The sequence below is a fragment of the Microcebus murinus genome, chromosome 7, assembly GCF_040939455.1.
Source record: "Microcebus murinus isolate Inina chromosome 7, M.murinus_Inina_mat1.0, whole genome shotgun sequence".
NCBI lineage: Eukaryota > Metazoa > Chordata > Mammalia > Primates > Cheirogaleidae > Microcebus > Microcebus murinus.
Window position 1 is genome coordinate 5806150 of NC_134110.1, and position 18813 is coordinate 5824962.

The following is an 18813-nucleotide window of genomic DNA, read 5'->3' on the forward strand; positions in this document are numbered from 1 at the left end:
TCGCCTCCTCTGGGTGTGAGTCCAGCCCCAGGCTGCCGCTGAGTCCCCACGAATGAAAGAGAAACTTTCACTTTGCAGCTTCCTGAGTCTCCAGGTCTGATTCTACCCTGGGAATTAATCTGGGCATCACTATGTCCACACAGGTTTCATTTTTTCCATGCTTAAGAGAGGGGACTGGGTGGTTCATCGGTGTTTGTGTGTGTGTGTGTGTGTGTTTTATTTTTAAATCCAGGGAATTTATAAAAGTAATTTCCTTGGAGCTGCTGCACTGCAATTTTGGAATGGAAAACATTTCCCATAATGTCATGGTTAAAAATAAGAGGAAGTTGGGGGAGTTGAGTGAAATGGTTTGTGGATTTAATGGTCTATGACATGCTTGCAAAACACGGGCTGAAGCTCCAAGTGAGGACTGACACCACTTTCAGCGGTGAACAGGCCACTGTATAAACACACAGGGGCCTCCCCAGTGCTCTGTGGAGACAGAAAGGACAGGCCCCATCATCCTGGATGGGACCCCGAGAAGGCAGCACTGTGGATACCTGCCCGTGGGGTGCAGAGGGGTCACCTGACCAGTAAACCACAAGCTGCTGCCGCAGCTGCTCCCTCTCCTCTGACCTTGGGCCCAAGGGGTCCCTCCTGAGAGCCAGCTGTCCCTGGGAAGCCCAGCTTTCTCTCACCCTTGTTCATTTCTCCTTTTGCTGACCTCCCAATTGGGGGGACACTCTTGCTTGTGTTAGTACCTCTTTCGCAGGGACTACAGGGACTGCAGAGGCAGGGAAGGAGTGAGTGCTGGCCGTAAACTGACACAAAGACACTCTGGCACTGCAGGAGATTTTTCAGTTGCATCCCACCACAGGCTCTGCTTGCTGAAAATCTGGGGACTTGCAGGGGCCCAGGGCTCAAGGAGGGACTGGGGCAGGATGCTGGGGCCAATGTTTCACTTGGTTTATTTTGGCTACTGTTGATCCCTAGTACTCTTGCTTTACCACTCAGTACATACAGGGCTGTCTTTTACCACCTTTGGATGCATAATAAGGAACTGAACTTAATTCTATATTGGTTTAGTAAAACAAAATCAAGATTAATGTTTTACAAAAACATTCATCCCGTGTTTTTTTTTTTTTTTTTAAAGGACTGACTTGTTCAATACCACCACCACCAAACAGGAAATAAGAGAGGGGAAGCCTATAGACTAAAAGAATCTTAAGGGACAAATCAGTAAATGCAGAGTGTGGGCATTATGTGGTCCTGACTCCAACAGGCCCACTGGTAAAAGTTCCTATGGAACAACCAAGGAAATCTGAACCCTGACTAGCAATGGGATGATATTAGGGAATTGTTAAGTTTTTGGTGTGATAATGGCATTTGTGGTGACATTTAAGAAAAAGTCTTTAGAGTCTTTTAGAGCTACCTGGTAAAATATTTACTGATGAAATGACAGAATATGTGGGACTTGCTTTAAAATAATCTGGTGTTCGGAGGAGCAGTTGAGCAGACGGGTGTGGAGTGGCCACGAGGTAAGTGCTGTTGAAGCTGGTGGTGGGGTTGGGGGCTAATATCCTATTCTTTTTACTTTGCATGTGTGTCTAAGACTTTCCAAGATAATGAAGGAGAAGGAGGAGGATGAGAAAGAAAGAAAGTAGAAAATCATTTTGGGTAGTAAGTTGCTGAAAATTATTTGTGCTGCTGAGAGTTAAAGATGAAAGGGGTACAGAGAAGAGGCGAAGTGAGTTTAACTGGTTAGACTGCAGCACTGTGAGCCTCAGCTACCATTTTCAGGGGTGGTAAAGAGACCAGGCGGGTCGTCTGGAACCAGGACCTGCACAGCCCATCGAGACCCTCACTCATGCGGCTCCCACCAACGTCAAACTGCAATCTGTCGGCACCGGTTTTCAGTGACGGAAGGCAGGAGACAGGGTAAGGCTGGTGTGGCAAAGAGCCTGGGCCTTGGGGCTGCCGATGGGATGATGGTCTAAGAAGACGTCTGGGCCACCCGGCTGGCAAGAGGTAGAGCAGGAACTTGAACTGTGGCCCTAAGCCATGTGGTCAGCTTCACGACCCAGTGGTGAATAAGCTGAGCTGTTTCCTAGGCTTGGGTTTTGCCTGTCTCGCTTAAACTCCGCAGTTTTCCCCACTCTGTTTGATTCTGATACAAAATCACTGATTGTTCAAAGTTACCATATTTTATAGCTCTTGCACTATAAACAGATTTCAGGAAGGTACAACTCTATGGAGGGACTTTACGAATGATAATGCTTGCTTCTGTCATAAACTCACTCATAATCTGGAATTGCCCATCAAAAGCAAAAGAGAGAATCACACCGCTTGACAGGAGCAGTGGCCCCTGGCCTTTCTCTGGGGCGGGGGGCTTTGCTACCAAACACTATCACATTAAGGTGGCCAAGACTTAGTCACGCTGACACACTCAGCCAGGAGCACGAGTGCATTCAGGGAGATTGAATGCGCCTCTGACAATTCCTGGCAGAGGAATGACACGGTCTGCTGCTGCAACCCTGGAGCTGAGCTGGCTGGAGGTGATGGCCTCTCTGTAGGTTGGCCTCCCCCAAGGGACAACCAGCTGCCAGCCCAGAGCCTTCTGCCTGGGTCTCCGTACCGACCTCCCTGCCTGGCTGAAGACTTCCCTGGCACACATGCCTCGTGTGTAATGTATATATTGGTAACGCGTATTTTGTTGGTTTGCGGCATTGTAAATATCATTGTATTGTCATTAAGTGCTGTGAGGGCCTCAGCAACGGACTATCTTTTACAGCCAAGTTGCAATACAATGCTTATGTTTTAGTTATATTATTATTGGTCACTTCTGCAACAGAAGGGCTTCCTTGGCAAAGAAGAATTGACTTTACCCAAAACCAGGACAAAAAAGCTTTCCTTCCATTCCTTAAGCTCCACGAGGGCAGGGCGTTTGTCTGCCTTGTTCAGGGCCGTGTCTGCTACCTGGGAGGACATCTGACCGTGAAGACTCCAGGGCTGGTTCGTGGCTGTGTATGCTGAGGGCACACGTCGCGGTCTGCTAGACACCAGGTAACTTCAGGGCATTTGTGTCCTTCCTCCAGGGTCCCACGCACAGTGAAACGTGAGCTTCTGGGGCAGCAGCTAGACTTTGCTAACTACGGCAAGCGGGAGGCTGGCTTCTCTCGGAGCCTTCAAGTGGCTCTGGCTAGAGGGGAGGCAAGCTACGGGGACGAGAAGCCAGAGGGAAGGGATCACTGAGCAAGCGGATCTCCAGACTCAACTAGGGGGGATTTACCAGAAGCACCGGCTGCTGTGTGGCCCGCAGAGGCCGGCGAGCCTTCCCTGCTCCACTGCGGAGTGACGGGGGCACACACCATGCACGGCTGCCTTCATCCCGTGCGGAAAAGGCTCCCTGCCCCCGAGCCTTGTAAGAAAAGAAGGTTATACTGGTTTAAAGAAGGAACTGTTCTCCATTCATTCCATAGGTCTGGACCTGAGCCCCAGCCAGCGCCCGCACACACGGGGCAGCGGTGTCTCTGTCCTGCTACCAGTTGCTGTGTGTAGGACCACGTGCTCTTCGCCCAGATGTCAGTTCTCTGTGCTCCGGAGAATAAAGTTGCCTCTTTACTCCTTATTGCATGAGGGTGATGCGACAATAGGTAATTATGTGTGTGAAGCTCTCTGAGCTCTCAAGGAAGAGCCTGTGTATATCATATCTGCAAAATGTGTAGCAACTCACAGATTTTAGTTTCCTAGCTTCCCGAGCCTGCTTTGCCTAGTGCAAACGCCTTAGCTGGCTAACTGCACCGATCATGTGCCCTTGCCAACAGCAGATGGCGCTACTGCAGCAAAATGAAACAGGTGTTATTTTAAGATTTTGTACATTGAAAATGTACAAAAAATGAAAACAAACTTGTTCTACACCCTTCCACTTATCAAGTCCAGCACTCTCTGAACACAAAGTCACTGGCCACAGCAAGTCCACAGCCATTGGTTTTAGGAAGGGAATCTAGCGATTCCAACCTTACAGACAACAGAAAAGAGTGCTAAGAGCTGCAGCCGTTGTCAGGTGAACAGGCAAGAGCCTCCTGCCTCCCGGCTCCTCCGGGCCTGCTTCCTTGGCTCTCGTGGCAGGCCCCTTGCTTGCCGCTCCCTTATCCCAGGGACTGGACGGGACCGGACTTTGGTTAATTCTGGCCACGTGTGAGTATGAACTGGACGTTGAGTATTTCTAGTTGAGCCACGATAAAGGAACACGACCTTTCAGCCGGCTCCCCAGAGTGTCCGGGGCAGTGAAGGGAAAGATTCCCAGAGGAGGATGAGGGACCACCTAGTCCTCGAGTGCCAGGGCTGGAGGGGCCACTCAGGTCCCCAAGGGGATGACTGTTAAACATGGCTGAACACCGGAAGTCACCTATGAAATGTGTCCAAAATGAAGACCCCTGGGGTCCTGTGGCTCAGACTTTATCAGTCAGAACCTCCAGGGTGGGGACCAAGAAGCTGAATTTATTTCTAACATGGTCCCCCAAGTGCAGTGAGACAGTCACTAGTTCACCAGAGTGGTCTTTGTGGTCCACTGCTCTAATCCACCTCCACTTTACAGTGACTGATGATGATGATGATGATGATGATAATGATCATGATGATTCACAGCTGTTACATTCCATGTGCCAGGCACTGTTCCAATGACTTCATACACATCGACTCCTTTCACCCTCCCTGTGGTGCTATGAGGTAGGTACTGTTCACAGTTATTATCACCTTTCATGTCGCAGATGAGGAAAACTGGAACCCAGACCTTGGCCCTAGAACTCAGGGATGTCTCCCTATGTCTACTCTGGGCACCTTTGGATCCACCTTTCTGGCCAGCTTTATGCCTCACAGGTTGAATCTTGGGCCCACATTTGCCCTTTGGCTTCAAATTCCAGGACTATGTATTTTTAGAAATAAAATCAGGAAATAATCAGGAAATAACAAATTAGGTTTAAACTGCAGCATGAGAGATACAGGTGAGGCAAAACGGAAAGATTCTTTTAACAATTATAAAGAGTGTTTAGCATTAGACTTGATCAATAGGGAGATATTTTTACTTTCTTGTGCAATTTTGGGTTTCTTCGGAAGATCTTTACTAACTGATCATAGCCATTTGTAATCCAAAAGACATCAGGAAGAATGAGTACAGGAGAAAGATGATGTATCTGAGCAGCTTAGAGAGATGTGTGCATGTGAGTGAGTGTGGCGGGAGCGAGACATCTAGGACAACAGTGACCTCGGAGGGGAGTCAGAGAGGACGACCATGCCCTCCCAGGACGCGTCCTGTGGGTGTCTGCTGGCAAGAGACTACAGGGCAAGAAGCAGCTCTACCTGGTAGGTCAACTCCTTTGTGATGACGTCTGGGATACCTGAGCGAAACGCATACTTGAAGGTAAGGACTCTGATAGAGTGATTGCTGTGTCCCTTCCAGATGCCATCGGAGACCCAGCTCGTCTGCAGGTAGGAGGGATCTGGGATCATGCGGCCCAGCTCTCCTGTGTTCTTTCATTAACCTACGGTTCTACAAAACTCCTGAAGCATCAACAGATTAAGTCACCTCTCAGAGATTCCCTAGGGAAACAGCAGCTACTGGTGGGGGAAGGGGGGGGCTGCCTTCTCCAATTACAGATCTGATCCCAAAGTGCAGCTGCACATTCCAGGCTTAAGGGGTCTGACGGGACAACTCCAATGTACAATCTGGAAACAAACAAGGTGAGTCAAAGACTCGGAAGCTTCTGCTCGGTCTGCCACAGTGTTTCCCTGGCCTTCCCGGACCAGCGCCTGGTGCAAACATGTGCTGAATGAAGGCCCCGGTGGAGGTGGAGATGACGTACCTCAGTGCACTGTAGCCCTGGCACACGCTGACACAGCACAGGACCTTCTCTTGGTTCGCCTGAGTCTCCCCCAAGTATTTACACACGATGTTACCACCCAGGCTGAAGCCCACGACGACCAGCTGGGTCAGGGGATATGTCTTCTTGATGTAGTTCACCATGGCTCCAAATTCCCACGTGCAGCCTGCGGGGGGGAAAAGGGTGTGGTCACTCAGTCATCTCAGGTGTAACAAATGATGGAGAAAACACGAGCTGAAGGGTCACTAATGGGTGCCAATATCCTAAAACATACACACATTATGTGTATGTGGGTGTGTAAAGAGAGAGACAGACAAATAGACGCTGCTCTTTGGCTACCTAGAGAGAAGTTCCCAGACGCCCTCCGTATAAGAGAAAACAGGGCATCAGTGGTGCCCACGAGCACAGGTACCATGTATCAATGTGCAATGCTCCTTTAAAGGTAGGTCACGAGAAGCCTGTCTAGATGCTCATGGAAATCAAGGCAGATATTCTGGGTGTGTATGAGCACATGTGTTCACACACAGATCTAAATAAAAGCAAGAGAAAGAGTCTTTGGAATTAGCTTCGTAGGTTACCAACTGGGATGCTATACCCATGTGTATGACTCACGGTGTTAAGAAAAGTACAAAATGGATGTTATTTACAGGATCTTCTTGCCAGCGTTGGGGAGGGAAAGAAAGACAAACTTCAGTCCAGAGGGACAGCCAGGATGCTCTGTAGGAGTTGGGTAAAATGTTCTTGGTGACGTAGGAACAGGGTGCTAAGGGAGGCAGACCCATTCAGAAATACACAGAGGAGAACTCTGAATGGAGAGGGTGTTTGGGCCTGGTTTGCCCAGGAGGGATGATCTCAGCTGGCGTGCCCTCGGGAAGTTGTTGAAGTCATGTTATGTCTCAGCAGCTTTGCTAAGAGGAGGAGGGTAAAGGTCAGAAATAGGTGAAGGGATTCATCGTGTTCTTCTAAGGCCCAAGCCCAGACTCTGTAGGGAGCCAACTTAAAACCTGCAGGGAGCCAACTTAAAACCTAACAGGAAAGTCAGGAATGTGGGCGAGGAGTATATACAGCACAGACTGGCACGAGAAGAATATGGATTCACAATGGAAACACGAGTTGCTGACCTTGGCACAGGCTCAGAGGTTGTGACATCCCTAACAGAGTTGAACAGCTTCTTCCCTGATCAGCAAATCATGGGGTACACTTTTGAGCCTGGGGCAAACTCCCCCTGTATCTGTCTTCCTTTTGTAGTAGATGCAGCCTAAGCCAGCCAGCACAACCACATGCAGGAGTTCTTAGATTGCAGTGTGCATCGAACCACCCGCAGAGGGTTAGACACAGCCTTCCTGGGCCGCACCCCTAGAGAAGCTGATTCCTTAAGATGGGGGCCAGGCTCAGGAATTAAAATACATTAAAATTTTTTTGAGTGGGTAATTCATGCACGTGGCACAAAATTCAAATACTGTAAAAGATGCAGTGAAAAGTGAGTTTCATATGTTTTTTCTTTTTAAGTACCAGTCAGTGGTAGCATACACATTGTTTGGTACCTTTTTCCCCCTTTACAGTATGTCTTAGAAACTATTATATATTAGTATAATTACACATGAAGCTGCCTTATTCTAGAATATTCCTGACACCCCTGGAGGCTCCTTGATGCCTCTTCTCAGACAATATTCCCTACACTTTGACTAATGATCATGATCTGGAAGTGCTGGGAGCTCCTGAGGCTTGGAAGGAGAAAGGGCAAAACATACTTAAGACTAAGGGAAAAGCCTGGGGCCAACAGTGCTCCCATCTAACACGGCAGGACCCGGGCACCAGCTCGGAGAAGGAAGCATGTCTCTCTCCAGTAAGACATCAGAGGACCACATCTCCCATTTCTCTCCCTTTTGCACACAGCAGAGGCTGGGGCAGATTGCAGGCCCTCAATAAAGAGTTGCCGAATTAAGTGGATTCTGATGACAAGGCCCCCAAACAGGTCCTGGGGACAGGGCAGGAACAAAAAGCTGGTCCAGGGGGAACCTTGAACACTTAACTTTGTAATTTGAAATGCCAGACTTTTAACTCCACTTAGGTCAGATTCATCCAAGTTTCTCTTTTTAAAAAGGTAGCAATGGAAGGGATACAGTACCTCTAGAGCAGCAGTCCCCAACCTTTTTGGCACCAGGGACTGGATTCATGGAAGACAATTTTTCCATGGATGGGATGGGAGTTGGGGGGCTCAGGTGGTGATGTGAATGATGGGGAGCAACTATAAATACAGATGAAGCTTTGCTCGCTCATTTGCCTGCTGCGTGCCCCCCACCAAGTTTCATGGAAAGGGTTGTATTGCACAGAGTTCTGGGGCCTGGTCCGTGGCTTGGGGGGTTGGGGACCGCAGCTCTAGAGAATGATGGATTTTGAATGGGGAGCTGTGATGTAAAAGAAGGATCTTCAAGCACAATTAGCTGATATCACAATTAGTAGTTAGCTGATGTCAACTTCTCTGTCATGCAACAAATCAAAAATTTGGATCCCATTAGAGACATTTGCTCACTTCCTTCAGGCCTGAAAAGAGGGCCTTCAAGGAGTAGTCTGGCCTATGGCTAAGTGAAAGGGCTCCGTGGTCAGACTGCTGCGGCCTACCACCTAGTGGCTCCAAATGCTCCCGACCTTCCTCAGTGACAAGTAATCCCTGGGGTGCAAGGAAAGTCTACAGCTTCCAGGCTCCCTGATGGAGGCTTAGAGCCCTTGGGAATAGTACAGGACCTGGGAATGGGTACTTCTAACAAATACCCCAGATGATTTTAAATTGTGAGGAAACTGTGGAAAATATCATCACCTTGGGTAAGTTACTAACCATACTGGGTCTGTTTCCTCACTTGGAAAATGGAGGTAATACTAGTAAATACTTCCTAGAGTTGTTTGGAGAGCTGAATAAGGTGATATACATAAACAGCTTAGACTAGGGTCCAGAACATATAAGCATGCAACGCTAACTTTTATAACTAATTATTTTTTCTTTTAAAAATATCATTTAAGTATACCCATGTACATAGCAGCATTATTCATAAAAGCCCAAAAGTGGAGCCAATTCAAGTGCCCATTGATGGATGAATGCGTAAAGAAAATGTGGCATATGTGTACATTGGAATATTATTCAGCTCTAAAAAGGAAGAAAATCCAGGCATGTGTTACAACATGGATGAACCTTGAGGACATTGTGCTGAGTCAAAGAAGCCAGTCACAAAAGGACAAATACTGTAAGATTCTACTTATACAATGTACCTAGAATAGTCAAATCTATAGAGGTAGAAAATACAATGGTGGTTGCCAAGGGCTAGGGAGAGGGAGCTAGGGAGTTATTGTTTAATGGGTATAGTTCTAGTTTTGCAAGATGAAAAAGTTCTGAAGATAGGTTGAAAAGCAATGTGAATATACTTAAATACCTTTCGTACTGCATAGAAATCTCTAAGACAGACGCCAGGGACCGCTCGTTTTTGGGCAAACTGCACGTTATTTAAATCATCATAACTACAGTGAAAAACGAGAAAACTCGTGAGCAGTCCTTAAGGTGTTAACTCTCCTGAACTGCACACTCAAAACTGGTTAGGATGGTAAATTTTACGTTGTATTTTATCACACTTTACAAAAAATATTTTAAAAGAACCTGTAGCTTTACACACTTGAACAGGCCAATCTACATTGGTCTACATTAATAGATTTTTTTCTCTGAAGCAGCATTCTTCAACCTGACTGTACATTAGATCACCTGGAGATCTTGTAAAATAACAGCTCGAATGCCTGGGCCTCCCTAGACTAATTAAACCAGAAAGTCTCGGGGTGGGACGAGGCATGGGCGTTCTTCTTCAGGATCCCTGGGTGATTCCAACGTGCAGGCGGGGCTGAGGAGCACTGCTCTGAGGAGCAAGGATCTCTTCAGCTCAGACAGACAGGAGAAGGCATTGTTCTGAGGCACCCTCTCATCTCTCTCTGGGCCATCCCTTTTCAGGCTCCCTTCTCTTCCTACTTGTAGTAAGCAACCTTCACAGATGGGGGCGCTGTCCAGCCTTTTGGAAGCATCTGAAGCTTAGCCTGATAGCAGCTTTCCAAACATTTCCTAAAGCAAGGTTTCTGCAGGGGGTGAATCCCTATTTAACACAACCAGGCACTTCCTCCAGACCCACTGACTACCTAACAAAAACAAACTTTAAATCCCTAAACACACGTAATTGCTTTCTGGTAATCTTTCTCGTAAAGAGTGAATGATGGGAAAAGCTGCACGGAGGTTAAATAGCACTGCAAGAACGATGCCCTAGCTCAGTGGCTCTCAAAGTGTGGCCCCTGAACTAGAAGCATCAGAAGCCTGGGAGCTTGTTCATGATGCCTTTTCTTGGGGCCCACCCTAAACCTGGAGTCAGAATCTCCAAGGGTGGAACCTAAACAGAGAGCTTGTTTAAAACAGAGCTTGCTGGGCCACACCCCCAGAGTGTCTGATTCAGAAGGTCTGGGTCTCCCACCTACTCACTGTGTGAGGGTGGGCTACAAATCTGCATTTCTAACAAGTTCTTAGGTGATGCTCATGCTGGTGGGCCAGGGACTACCCTTTGAGAATCACTGCCCTAGCTGACAGGAAAGGTGGGTGGAATCCTCAATTTTCTGTTTCATCTTTTTTTTTTGAAATGGGTTGAGCTCTGTTTCCTGGGCTGGAATGCAGTGGCATCATCATAGCTCACTGCAGCCTCAAGCTCCTGGGCTCAAGTGATCCTCCTGCCTCAACCTCCCTAGTAGCTGGGACTATAGGTGTGTGCCACCACACCTGGCTAAATTTTCTGGTTTTTGTAGAGACAGGATCTTACTCTTGCTCAGGTAGTACTTCCTTTGTCCTTTAAAAAGGTAATTCAAAAAGATGCTTCATGTTGCTCATACTTAAATAAATACAAGTTAAAATGACAATTAGAAATCATCTTCCACTACCCATGTTAGAAAAGAACAGGAAGTTTGCCAATACTCAGAAATGGGAAGTGTGGGTCACAGGCCTGCCGGTGTACCCACTGATGAGGGAGTGCACACTCGTGCAGGTCCTGGAAGGCAATGTGGTCACATCTATCAATGTTTTTAGGAGTACAGACCTTTGGTTCGGCAAGTCTGCTTTTCAGGACCTTATACTGCAGATATACCTGCACACGTGTGCAAAAGTGTATGTGTGAGGATGTTCACTGCAGCGCTGTCTGTAGAAGCAAAGGACTGAAAACTTCAATTTCAATCAACAGAGGACTAGATCAACGAAGCGCTACACTGCCATGAAAAGGAATGATGCAGAATGTGATCTCTTGACAGGGAGTGGCTCAGCCACCCTTCAAAACCAAGGGGCAGAACAGTGGGGCTGGCACCCTCTGTGAGTCTGCTTGGGTTTTAAGAGATTATATATACACACGTTATCTGATTGAATATCACTGAGAAACTGTAGCAGACACTGATCTTCTGGGGAGGAGAACTGCGGGCCTAAAGTAGAAGGGAGACTTAGTTTCACTTATTGTATATAGACGTTGGCACTGTTTGAATGTTTTTACCACATGCACACATTTCTTCTTCAATAAAAATCTAACTAGTTCTAAAATCTAGCAAAAAATAAGGGTGAAAAACAAGAGGTTTAAATCTTCTTAGGCCAGTTTCTACCATGCTAAACACACCCAGCACATCGCGCATATGGCGCAATGGTGTGTGCTGGGACTCTTTGCCTGCATAAGAGATGGTACTGCGGGATGCATTTTAGATTGTCTAAAAATCCCCCCAAATCCTTACATTTCCACCATTTCCTTGGGTTTATGCCTAACTTTGTCTTCCCTTGGCTGGTTATTTATACCGTTGGGTTTTGTCCTAACACTCAATGAGCCTTTATTAGATTATAGACGCCATAGAGCAAAGATCTAGGTCTTGTTCTCCGGTGCATGTTTGAGGCCATGTGCTTGGTGGGCACCCAGTCAGTATCACCGAAGTGAATGGGTGGAAGGATGGCTGCATTATGTTCCAGCCTCTCTGCTAGGAACTGAAACACACACGAGGGAACAGATTTCAAGCCATGAAATGACTTGTGCACCCTCACTGGGTCAGGGAGTGGGAGTGCCGGACTTCAGACCCATGTCTAACGCCAAAGCCCAAGTTCTTTGCCTTGTATCACAAATCGACTTAAGTAATAGTACAGCAGGGATTTTTTTTTTTAATGATTAAAAATATTACTTTCTCCCCATTTGATTCCTTTTAGACTCATCTATTCTCTACTCAGGTTTCAGACTAATTATTTGAGACCTAGAGCAGATGTTCAGATGTCACTGGGGCAGTTGTAAAACTCGGATTTGCTACACTACAGAGGGGCAATTACAGCTAATTTTGTAGGCACTTTGGAAGCCTCAATTTAATTAAATCCAAACACATCTGAGCTGGGTGGAGGTGCAGGCCTGCCTGGTGCCGGAAGGACTGCTGGGTGTTCTGGGAAGAGCGGCCACCTTTCCTAGGTAAGGGGACGGCAAAGACACGGTGTGTCTGCCCAGCTCCAGGATCACCCTTCTGGAATGGTGGGGCCTCCCGGGACCTCCACCTGATGTTGCTCAACACCCTCAGTAACTGGGAATCCCTCCTTGGCCTGTTTTACTAGAAGCTTTACAGTAATCTGTTTTTTATACTAGCAGGATTTTAATGAGGTTCTATGTATTTAATCCTTATGGGATTAGCACTAGTAACAAGATTTAGATATCTGATCTTGCCGAAGCTTTTTAAAGACAAGATGAAACGTGAGAGACTAGCTTGGCCTTTGAGAGAGAAGTACACAAGGCCATCTTAGAAAGGCAACCTGCCTTTTCCCTCAAGCTCCCGCCCCTAAGAAAGAGGAGGCAAAGGCTGCCTGAAAGCTACTATTTCAAAAGCCACTTCCCCAAATGACACCAACATGACTAAGCAGGCTAAAATACAGGGACCCAGAGACTTGGTGTTCCTTGTTGATGGCGACTTTGAGTCATCTCTGTATGCTCCATGCCTGCCATGGGCCTGGCTCATGGTGGGTGTGCCGCACAACGTTTGTGGATAAGAAAGAAGTTTGAATCATGCAGAATGAAAGCACATGATACTGGCAAGCAGGAAAGAAGTACTAGAATATCTTTCCCACTAAGTTTAATCCAGGAGAGAAATATGGTCAGGCTAATAACATGGCTCACTGACAGGTGGGCGGTTGGGGGCCTCGCAGCCCCTGTCACTTTCATAGCAAAAGTATTACACATGAGTCACTGCTCAAAGTCAAGGAAAAGCTACTGCAGACCTGAGTCACTCAGGAAGAAAACAGCTACAGGAACAAAGTAAGAGCCCCACTGCCCATCACATTAGTTGGCCTTGGCCATGTCTCTGAAACAAAGATTTTCACAAATGAGTGCTTTTAGCTTTGTTTCCCGAGGATGGAATGCCTAAAGCTGCCTTCTTATGGCTGAGGGTGTAAGTGCTCAGAGCTCACCCTGAAAGTGCAGACCTGTCACTGCTGCCCTACCACCCTGCTGCGGAGGTCACGCCCCATCACGCACGCCAAAGCCCCCGGCCCCTGACTCTCAGCAGATGATCTTGCTGGGAGTTTCATTAGGATGTTTGAGCTTCTGCAAATTCTCTATGTTCACTTTCACATTCTTTGTCTCTTCAGCCATCTCTTCCTCCTCCCTTCTCATTGCACCCTTCCGCTGCTATAAGACTCCACTGTTTAATGCAGAGGCACCAGAATTCATAGCTGTCAATCTGGAATCGTGAGTAAAATCCAAAATTGAGTCTGCATCAATTATTGGTAGATACGAGAAGCTTATAGAAGCATTTACATTCACAATCTAATCAAATTTTGTAAGACAGGCCGGGCGCTGTGGCTCACGCCTGTAATCCTAGCTCTTGGGAGGCCGAGGCGGGCGGATTGCTCAAGGTCAGGAGTTCAAAACCAGCCTGAGCAAGAGCGAGACCCCGTCTCTACTATAAATAGAAAGAAATTAATTGGCCAACTGATATATATATATAAAAAATTAGCCGGGCATGGTGGCACATGCCTGTAGTCCCAGCTACCCGGGAGGCTGAGGCAGAAGGATCACTCGAGCCCAGGAGTTTGAGGTTGCTGTGAGCTAGGACGCCACGGCACTCACTCTAGCCTGGGCAACAAAGCGAGACTCTGTCTCAAAAAAAAAAAAAAAAAAAATTTTGTAAGACAGATTGAGCTTTGTAAAAACAAAATAGAAGTTCCTTAAAAATCACTGTCTGCAACTCCTATAATGAAATGTCTTAGATTGTGGGTGATCTTTATGGCATGCTATAGACAGGGTAACCAGACACACATCCTGGTCTGTCTGAGAGGGTCCTGGAATTTGTCTGTTGTTCTGATGCAGTTATAATTAAGGTCCCCCCTTCACTTTCAAAAGTGTTCCAATTGGGATGTGAAATTATAGTCACCCCAAGTATGGGGCCTCCCTCCCTTCCAAGACTGAAATGCTGCCCTCTGAGCAAGGTGAAATTTTCTGGTCTTATCTTGAGGTTCCAAAGGGTAGTTTATACAATAGAAAAATTTCAGTATTAAACTCAGTTGGACATTAAGGAGCTCCTTCTCCAAGGAATAGACTATAATACTGTGATTTTAGGTAATTCCTTTCAGCTTATGTCTAACGCCAGAAAGTCAAGAGTTTACAAATAAGCGAAGGGCCCACTTTTTCACTGTTTCAACTCACAGGAAAAAGCAGTTTAAATCTTTTGAAACCATTGTCAATGCCAAGTGCCCCAGTTGGTGTTTTGGTTGGAGATGGATGCTAAGTTCTTCGGAGGCTCATGGTCCTAAGGGACTCTATCACCTTTTGGGGCCAAAGCAAGGTAATTTTTATTCCTTTCACCTGATACAGAGGATACTTTAAAAAATCCTAACTTTTTTCTCTCTTTGGATCAAGATCAAACTCATAGGACCCTCTGTCGCTTGGCTCTTCACTTTCTAATCACAAAACTTCAAGTTATCAACAGGATATGGAGGCCAGAATACCCACAAGCTGGACAGTACTGACTTTCTGTTCATTCCTTGGCGGATGGATTTGATCTAGCTCTACTTTGCTCTGAGCATGAACTGCATTGCTCTGGATTGTTGGGATAAGGCACTTAGTCAAAGACACACAGAAAGAGCCAAATGCTCCTTAAATTCACTGTGCCCTACAGCATCACTAACAAAAACACTCACCTTCCCAACATTGCCTGGGTTAGAAAATCGATTAGGCTCATAAAGAGTGAGCCCACATGTCTACTGCTGCAGGGCCCCATTTAAAAATTAGGTTTTTTACAATAAATACACTTCAAAAAAAAATCTGCACAAGCTCTCCATCTTGCTCCATTTCCAAGTGTTATTCACTGATCCCATCCAATGACAGGCTGCGGATCTGGCCTGCGCCAGCAGAGCACCCTATTTCTATACAGAATTTAAAAGGCAGTTTGGTATATTTCACCCTTGTGGGTGTCACTAGTCATTCTACTAGTTTCATATTTTATTTTTACTCCAATCAGCTAATATCATCTAATTAAATTAAATTAATTTAATTAAATATCTTCGAGCTTCGAGCTGGAGGGTGTGCCCGGCCAGATTTGGCCCAGAGGCCAGTACTGAAGATCGTACTGCAGGAAGGCAACACCGCATTCTGCAAAACGGCCACTGCGGCCTGGTCACCCCTGTCATAAGAGCCATAACTCGGACCACCCTCACAAAAGAAAAAAATGTGTGTTCAACAAGAACAGGTTCTCAAACTGGTCCTTGCAGAAACTCAAAAGTTCACATGAGGTCACCTGTATGGAGCTGATGTAGCAGCAAGGTCATTTAACTGTTCAAGTAAATGTTTGCCTTTTCTCCTCTAAGTTGGCTCACAGAAAACACAAAGCTGCAGTGAAAGACTAAGAAGACGGTAATCGTTATCATTTACTGGCATTTGCTGGACTCTATGCCACACACTTCCATGTTATTGCCAATTATCTCAACAGCCTTTCTCAACTTTCTCAAGTAGGTATGCAAACCCCCAACTGTTGGGCTCTACAGCACAGGCTCTTCCCCATGCAGGTCTTTCCTGAACGTAACTCTCTAAATGATATACTACATGTAGGAGATGAACACAAAATAATATAAAAATTAAAAATAAAGATCTGGCCCCTGTCCGTGAAAAGGTTGCCATTGGTAAATACTCTTTTTGGACAAACACAGCCCAATAAGCTTAGACCGATTATGACTGTGCTCCCCTCCCCTTCCCCAACTAGATGGTGAGTTTTTCCTCATAGACTGGGACCTTCCTGAAGGCAGGGACGTGGACTCACACCTGTATTCTCATTGCAGGGGTTGGGCCCATGAATGTCTGGAAGATGCCAGATGAACGAAAGATCAGAGACCAGACCAAACAAGCCCATTTCTGTGGCTCTAAGAAGCTCTTAGATGTTCTTTTGCCTTAAATCTAAAATGTATCTTATTGGGAACTATTTTCTTACTCCTTTAAAAAAATTTTTTTATTTTATTTTTTAGAGACAAAGTCTCATTCTGTTGCCCAGGCTGAAGTGCAGTGGCACAATGATGGCTCACTGTAGCCTGTAAGTCCTGGCTTGAGTGATCCTTCCACCTCAGCCACCTAAGTAGCTGGGAATACAGGTATGTGCCACCATGCCCAGCTAAATTTTTTGTTTTTATTTTTGTAGAGATGAGGTCTTGCTCTGTTGCCCAGGCTGGAATGCAGTGGTGCCATCATAGCTCACTGCAGCCTGCAACTCCTGGCCTCACATCATCTCCCTGCCTCCACCTCCCCAAAGTGCTGAAATTAGAGGCATGAGACACTGAGCCTGTCCTTAGCAGTATCAGCAGGATGCACATGGAGGGGCAATATAGCCTGTTTTTCAGGAGCACGGACTCTTGACCTAGACTGCTAAACTGCCTGGGTTTGAAGCAGGATCGCCCACTCAGTAGCTTTGTGATCTGGAGCAAGTTATTCATCCTTGCTGGGCCTCAGTTCCCTCACCTGTAAAAGGGTGGTGACTGGTTTACTATATCATATAAAGTATTAATACTCAGAACAGTGCTTGGCAACAACAAATGCTGTGTAAGTGTTAACCATCAATAAAAACGGTAATGACCACTACCACCAAAGTGGGGAAAAATCTTTTTAAATGCTGAAATATGCCCCCACTCCTCCATACTCTAATGAACAGTATCCTAAATAGGAAATGAACACTGCAACAGAGATAGTACTGAATTTGGGTTAAGAATCACATGATTTGAATGCTGATTCTGTCACTTATTAGTCGCATGATCCAAGGCAAGCTACTTAACCTCCCTAAGCCTGTGAAGTGGGAATACTAATTAAAACCTACCTCCAAGGCAGTAAGGATCAAGTGAGTAATATGGAAAACTCTGCACATGCCTGGCACTCATTAGTGTGAGATAAATGGTAACTGCTGTCATAAAGGGTTTTCCTTAACGAATTTATCTTTCAAAGGCAGCAGAAGCATTCTAAATCACAAGAATGCACAATTATCCATTTAGGAAATTCTGTGCAACAGAGATCAGTTTTCAACAATTTCTAATCATATCAGCAAAGATGTCCAAAAATAAGGGCTTAGTGCTTATATGGTTTGAAACAGAGTTGGTTTGCTAATGGGAAAGATCTTTTATGATTTTCTCAGAAAGAGAGATCTGAGGGGAGTGTGTCACAGGAAACGAAGAATACAGGGTTTCATGTTAACTCCCTCTTTAGTTTTCTCTTGGTCAGGATCACAGTTGCAAAAAGCCAGAACAGTATTCACAGTGACTAGAATGACTGGGACCTGCTCAAAAGAGCATGATTGGCACAAGGGAAGACTCGTATGGAAGGCACACAGGTGTGAGACGTGCTAGCTTGTACAGTACCGCCTACAGCCACACTCATTTCACACGCATGGCCGCCGTCCGCACTCAGCCCGCACTCCGTGAACACCAACGCAGGGAGCGCTTTCTGCGCGCTGGGCGCACGGCAGGGACCGCAAAGACCGCGGCTCTCGTGGACTGCACTGTCAGGGTGCAGAGACAGATAATAAACATGTGAACAAATAATTTCACAAATCATGGAAACAGATCCATCATTTCACATCTTAAGGGCCTTGAGGAAGGGGAAGAGGGGCATTAGGTAGAGAATGACTGGGGGGTGGGGCAACATCAGATGGGGGAGGGGAGTCAAGGAAGGGCTCTCTGAGAAGGTGACATCTTGGTTAAGACCTGAATGACAGGAGAAGGCAAGTGAAGGCCACAGAAGGACCTTGAAAATAAAACTTGGGCGGACCTGAGATCAGCAGGTCCCTGGAGTCCCTTTGGAACTTGGCGACTGCCAGGGCCAGTGTCCAGCACCCACATGTGCTCAGGGGGAGACCAGGTGCATAGCATGTATCCCCACACATAGCATGTCCTGGGGATCCAGAGAGGCCCCCAATGTCACATCCAGCCACTCCACATGGAGGAGGAGGACTTGGTTGAGGACCTATTAAAAGTGAAGGGAAGGAGATTTAAAAGAGGCATAAGAAACTTACCAGCCAATTGCAATATATAGACCTGACTTGGATTCTGAATTGAGCAAGCTAATTAAAAAGGTAAAAAAGAAAGAAGACAGTTGGGGAAACCAAACTGCTATAGAGGAATACTGTTTTAAGTGTTTTCGTTGTGATGATAATACTGTACTTAAGTTTATGTTATGGGCTGAACTGTGTCACTCCAAGGTTCATATGTTTAAGTCCTAATCCCTAGTATGTCAGAATGTGATTGTACTTTGAGACAGGGCATTTAAAGACGTAATTAAGTTAAAATGGGATTGTTAGTGTGGGCCCCAAATCCAGTAAGACTGGTGTCCTTTTAAGAAGAGGAGCCAAGGTGTGGTGACTCATGCCTGTAATCTCAGCAACTCAGGAGGCTGAGGTGGAAGGATCACTTAAGCCC

The 18813-nt window shown here is 46.3% G+C and overlaps 1 protein-coding gene across 2 annotated transcripts in view; it reads right to left on the reverse strand.

Moving 5' to 3' along the window:
- Positions 1–18813, reverse strand: part of ABHD2 (abhydrolase domain containing 2, acylglycerol lipase) — a 102294-nt gene that overhangs the window by 16089 nt on the left and 67392 nt on the right. For both annotated transcript variants that reach the window (XM_012788879.3, XM_012788876.3), the window contains one exon: positions 5841–6024. In XM_012788879.3, the coding sequence (XP_012644333.1) occupies positions 5841–6024 (184 nt within the window). The remainder of the gene's footprint in view (positions 1–5840; positions 6025–18813) is intronic.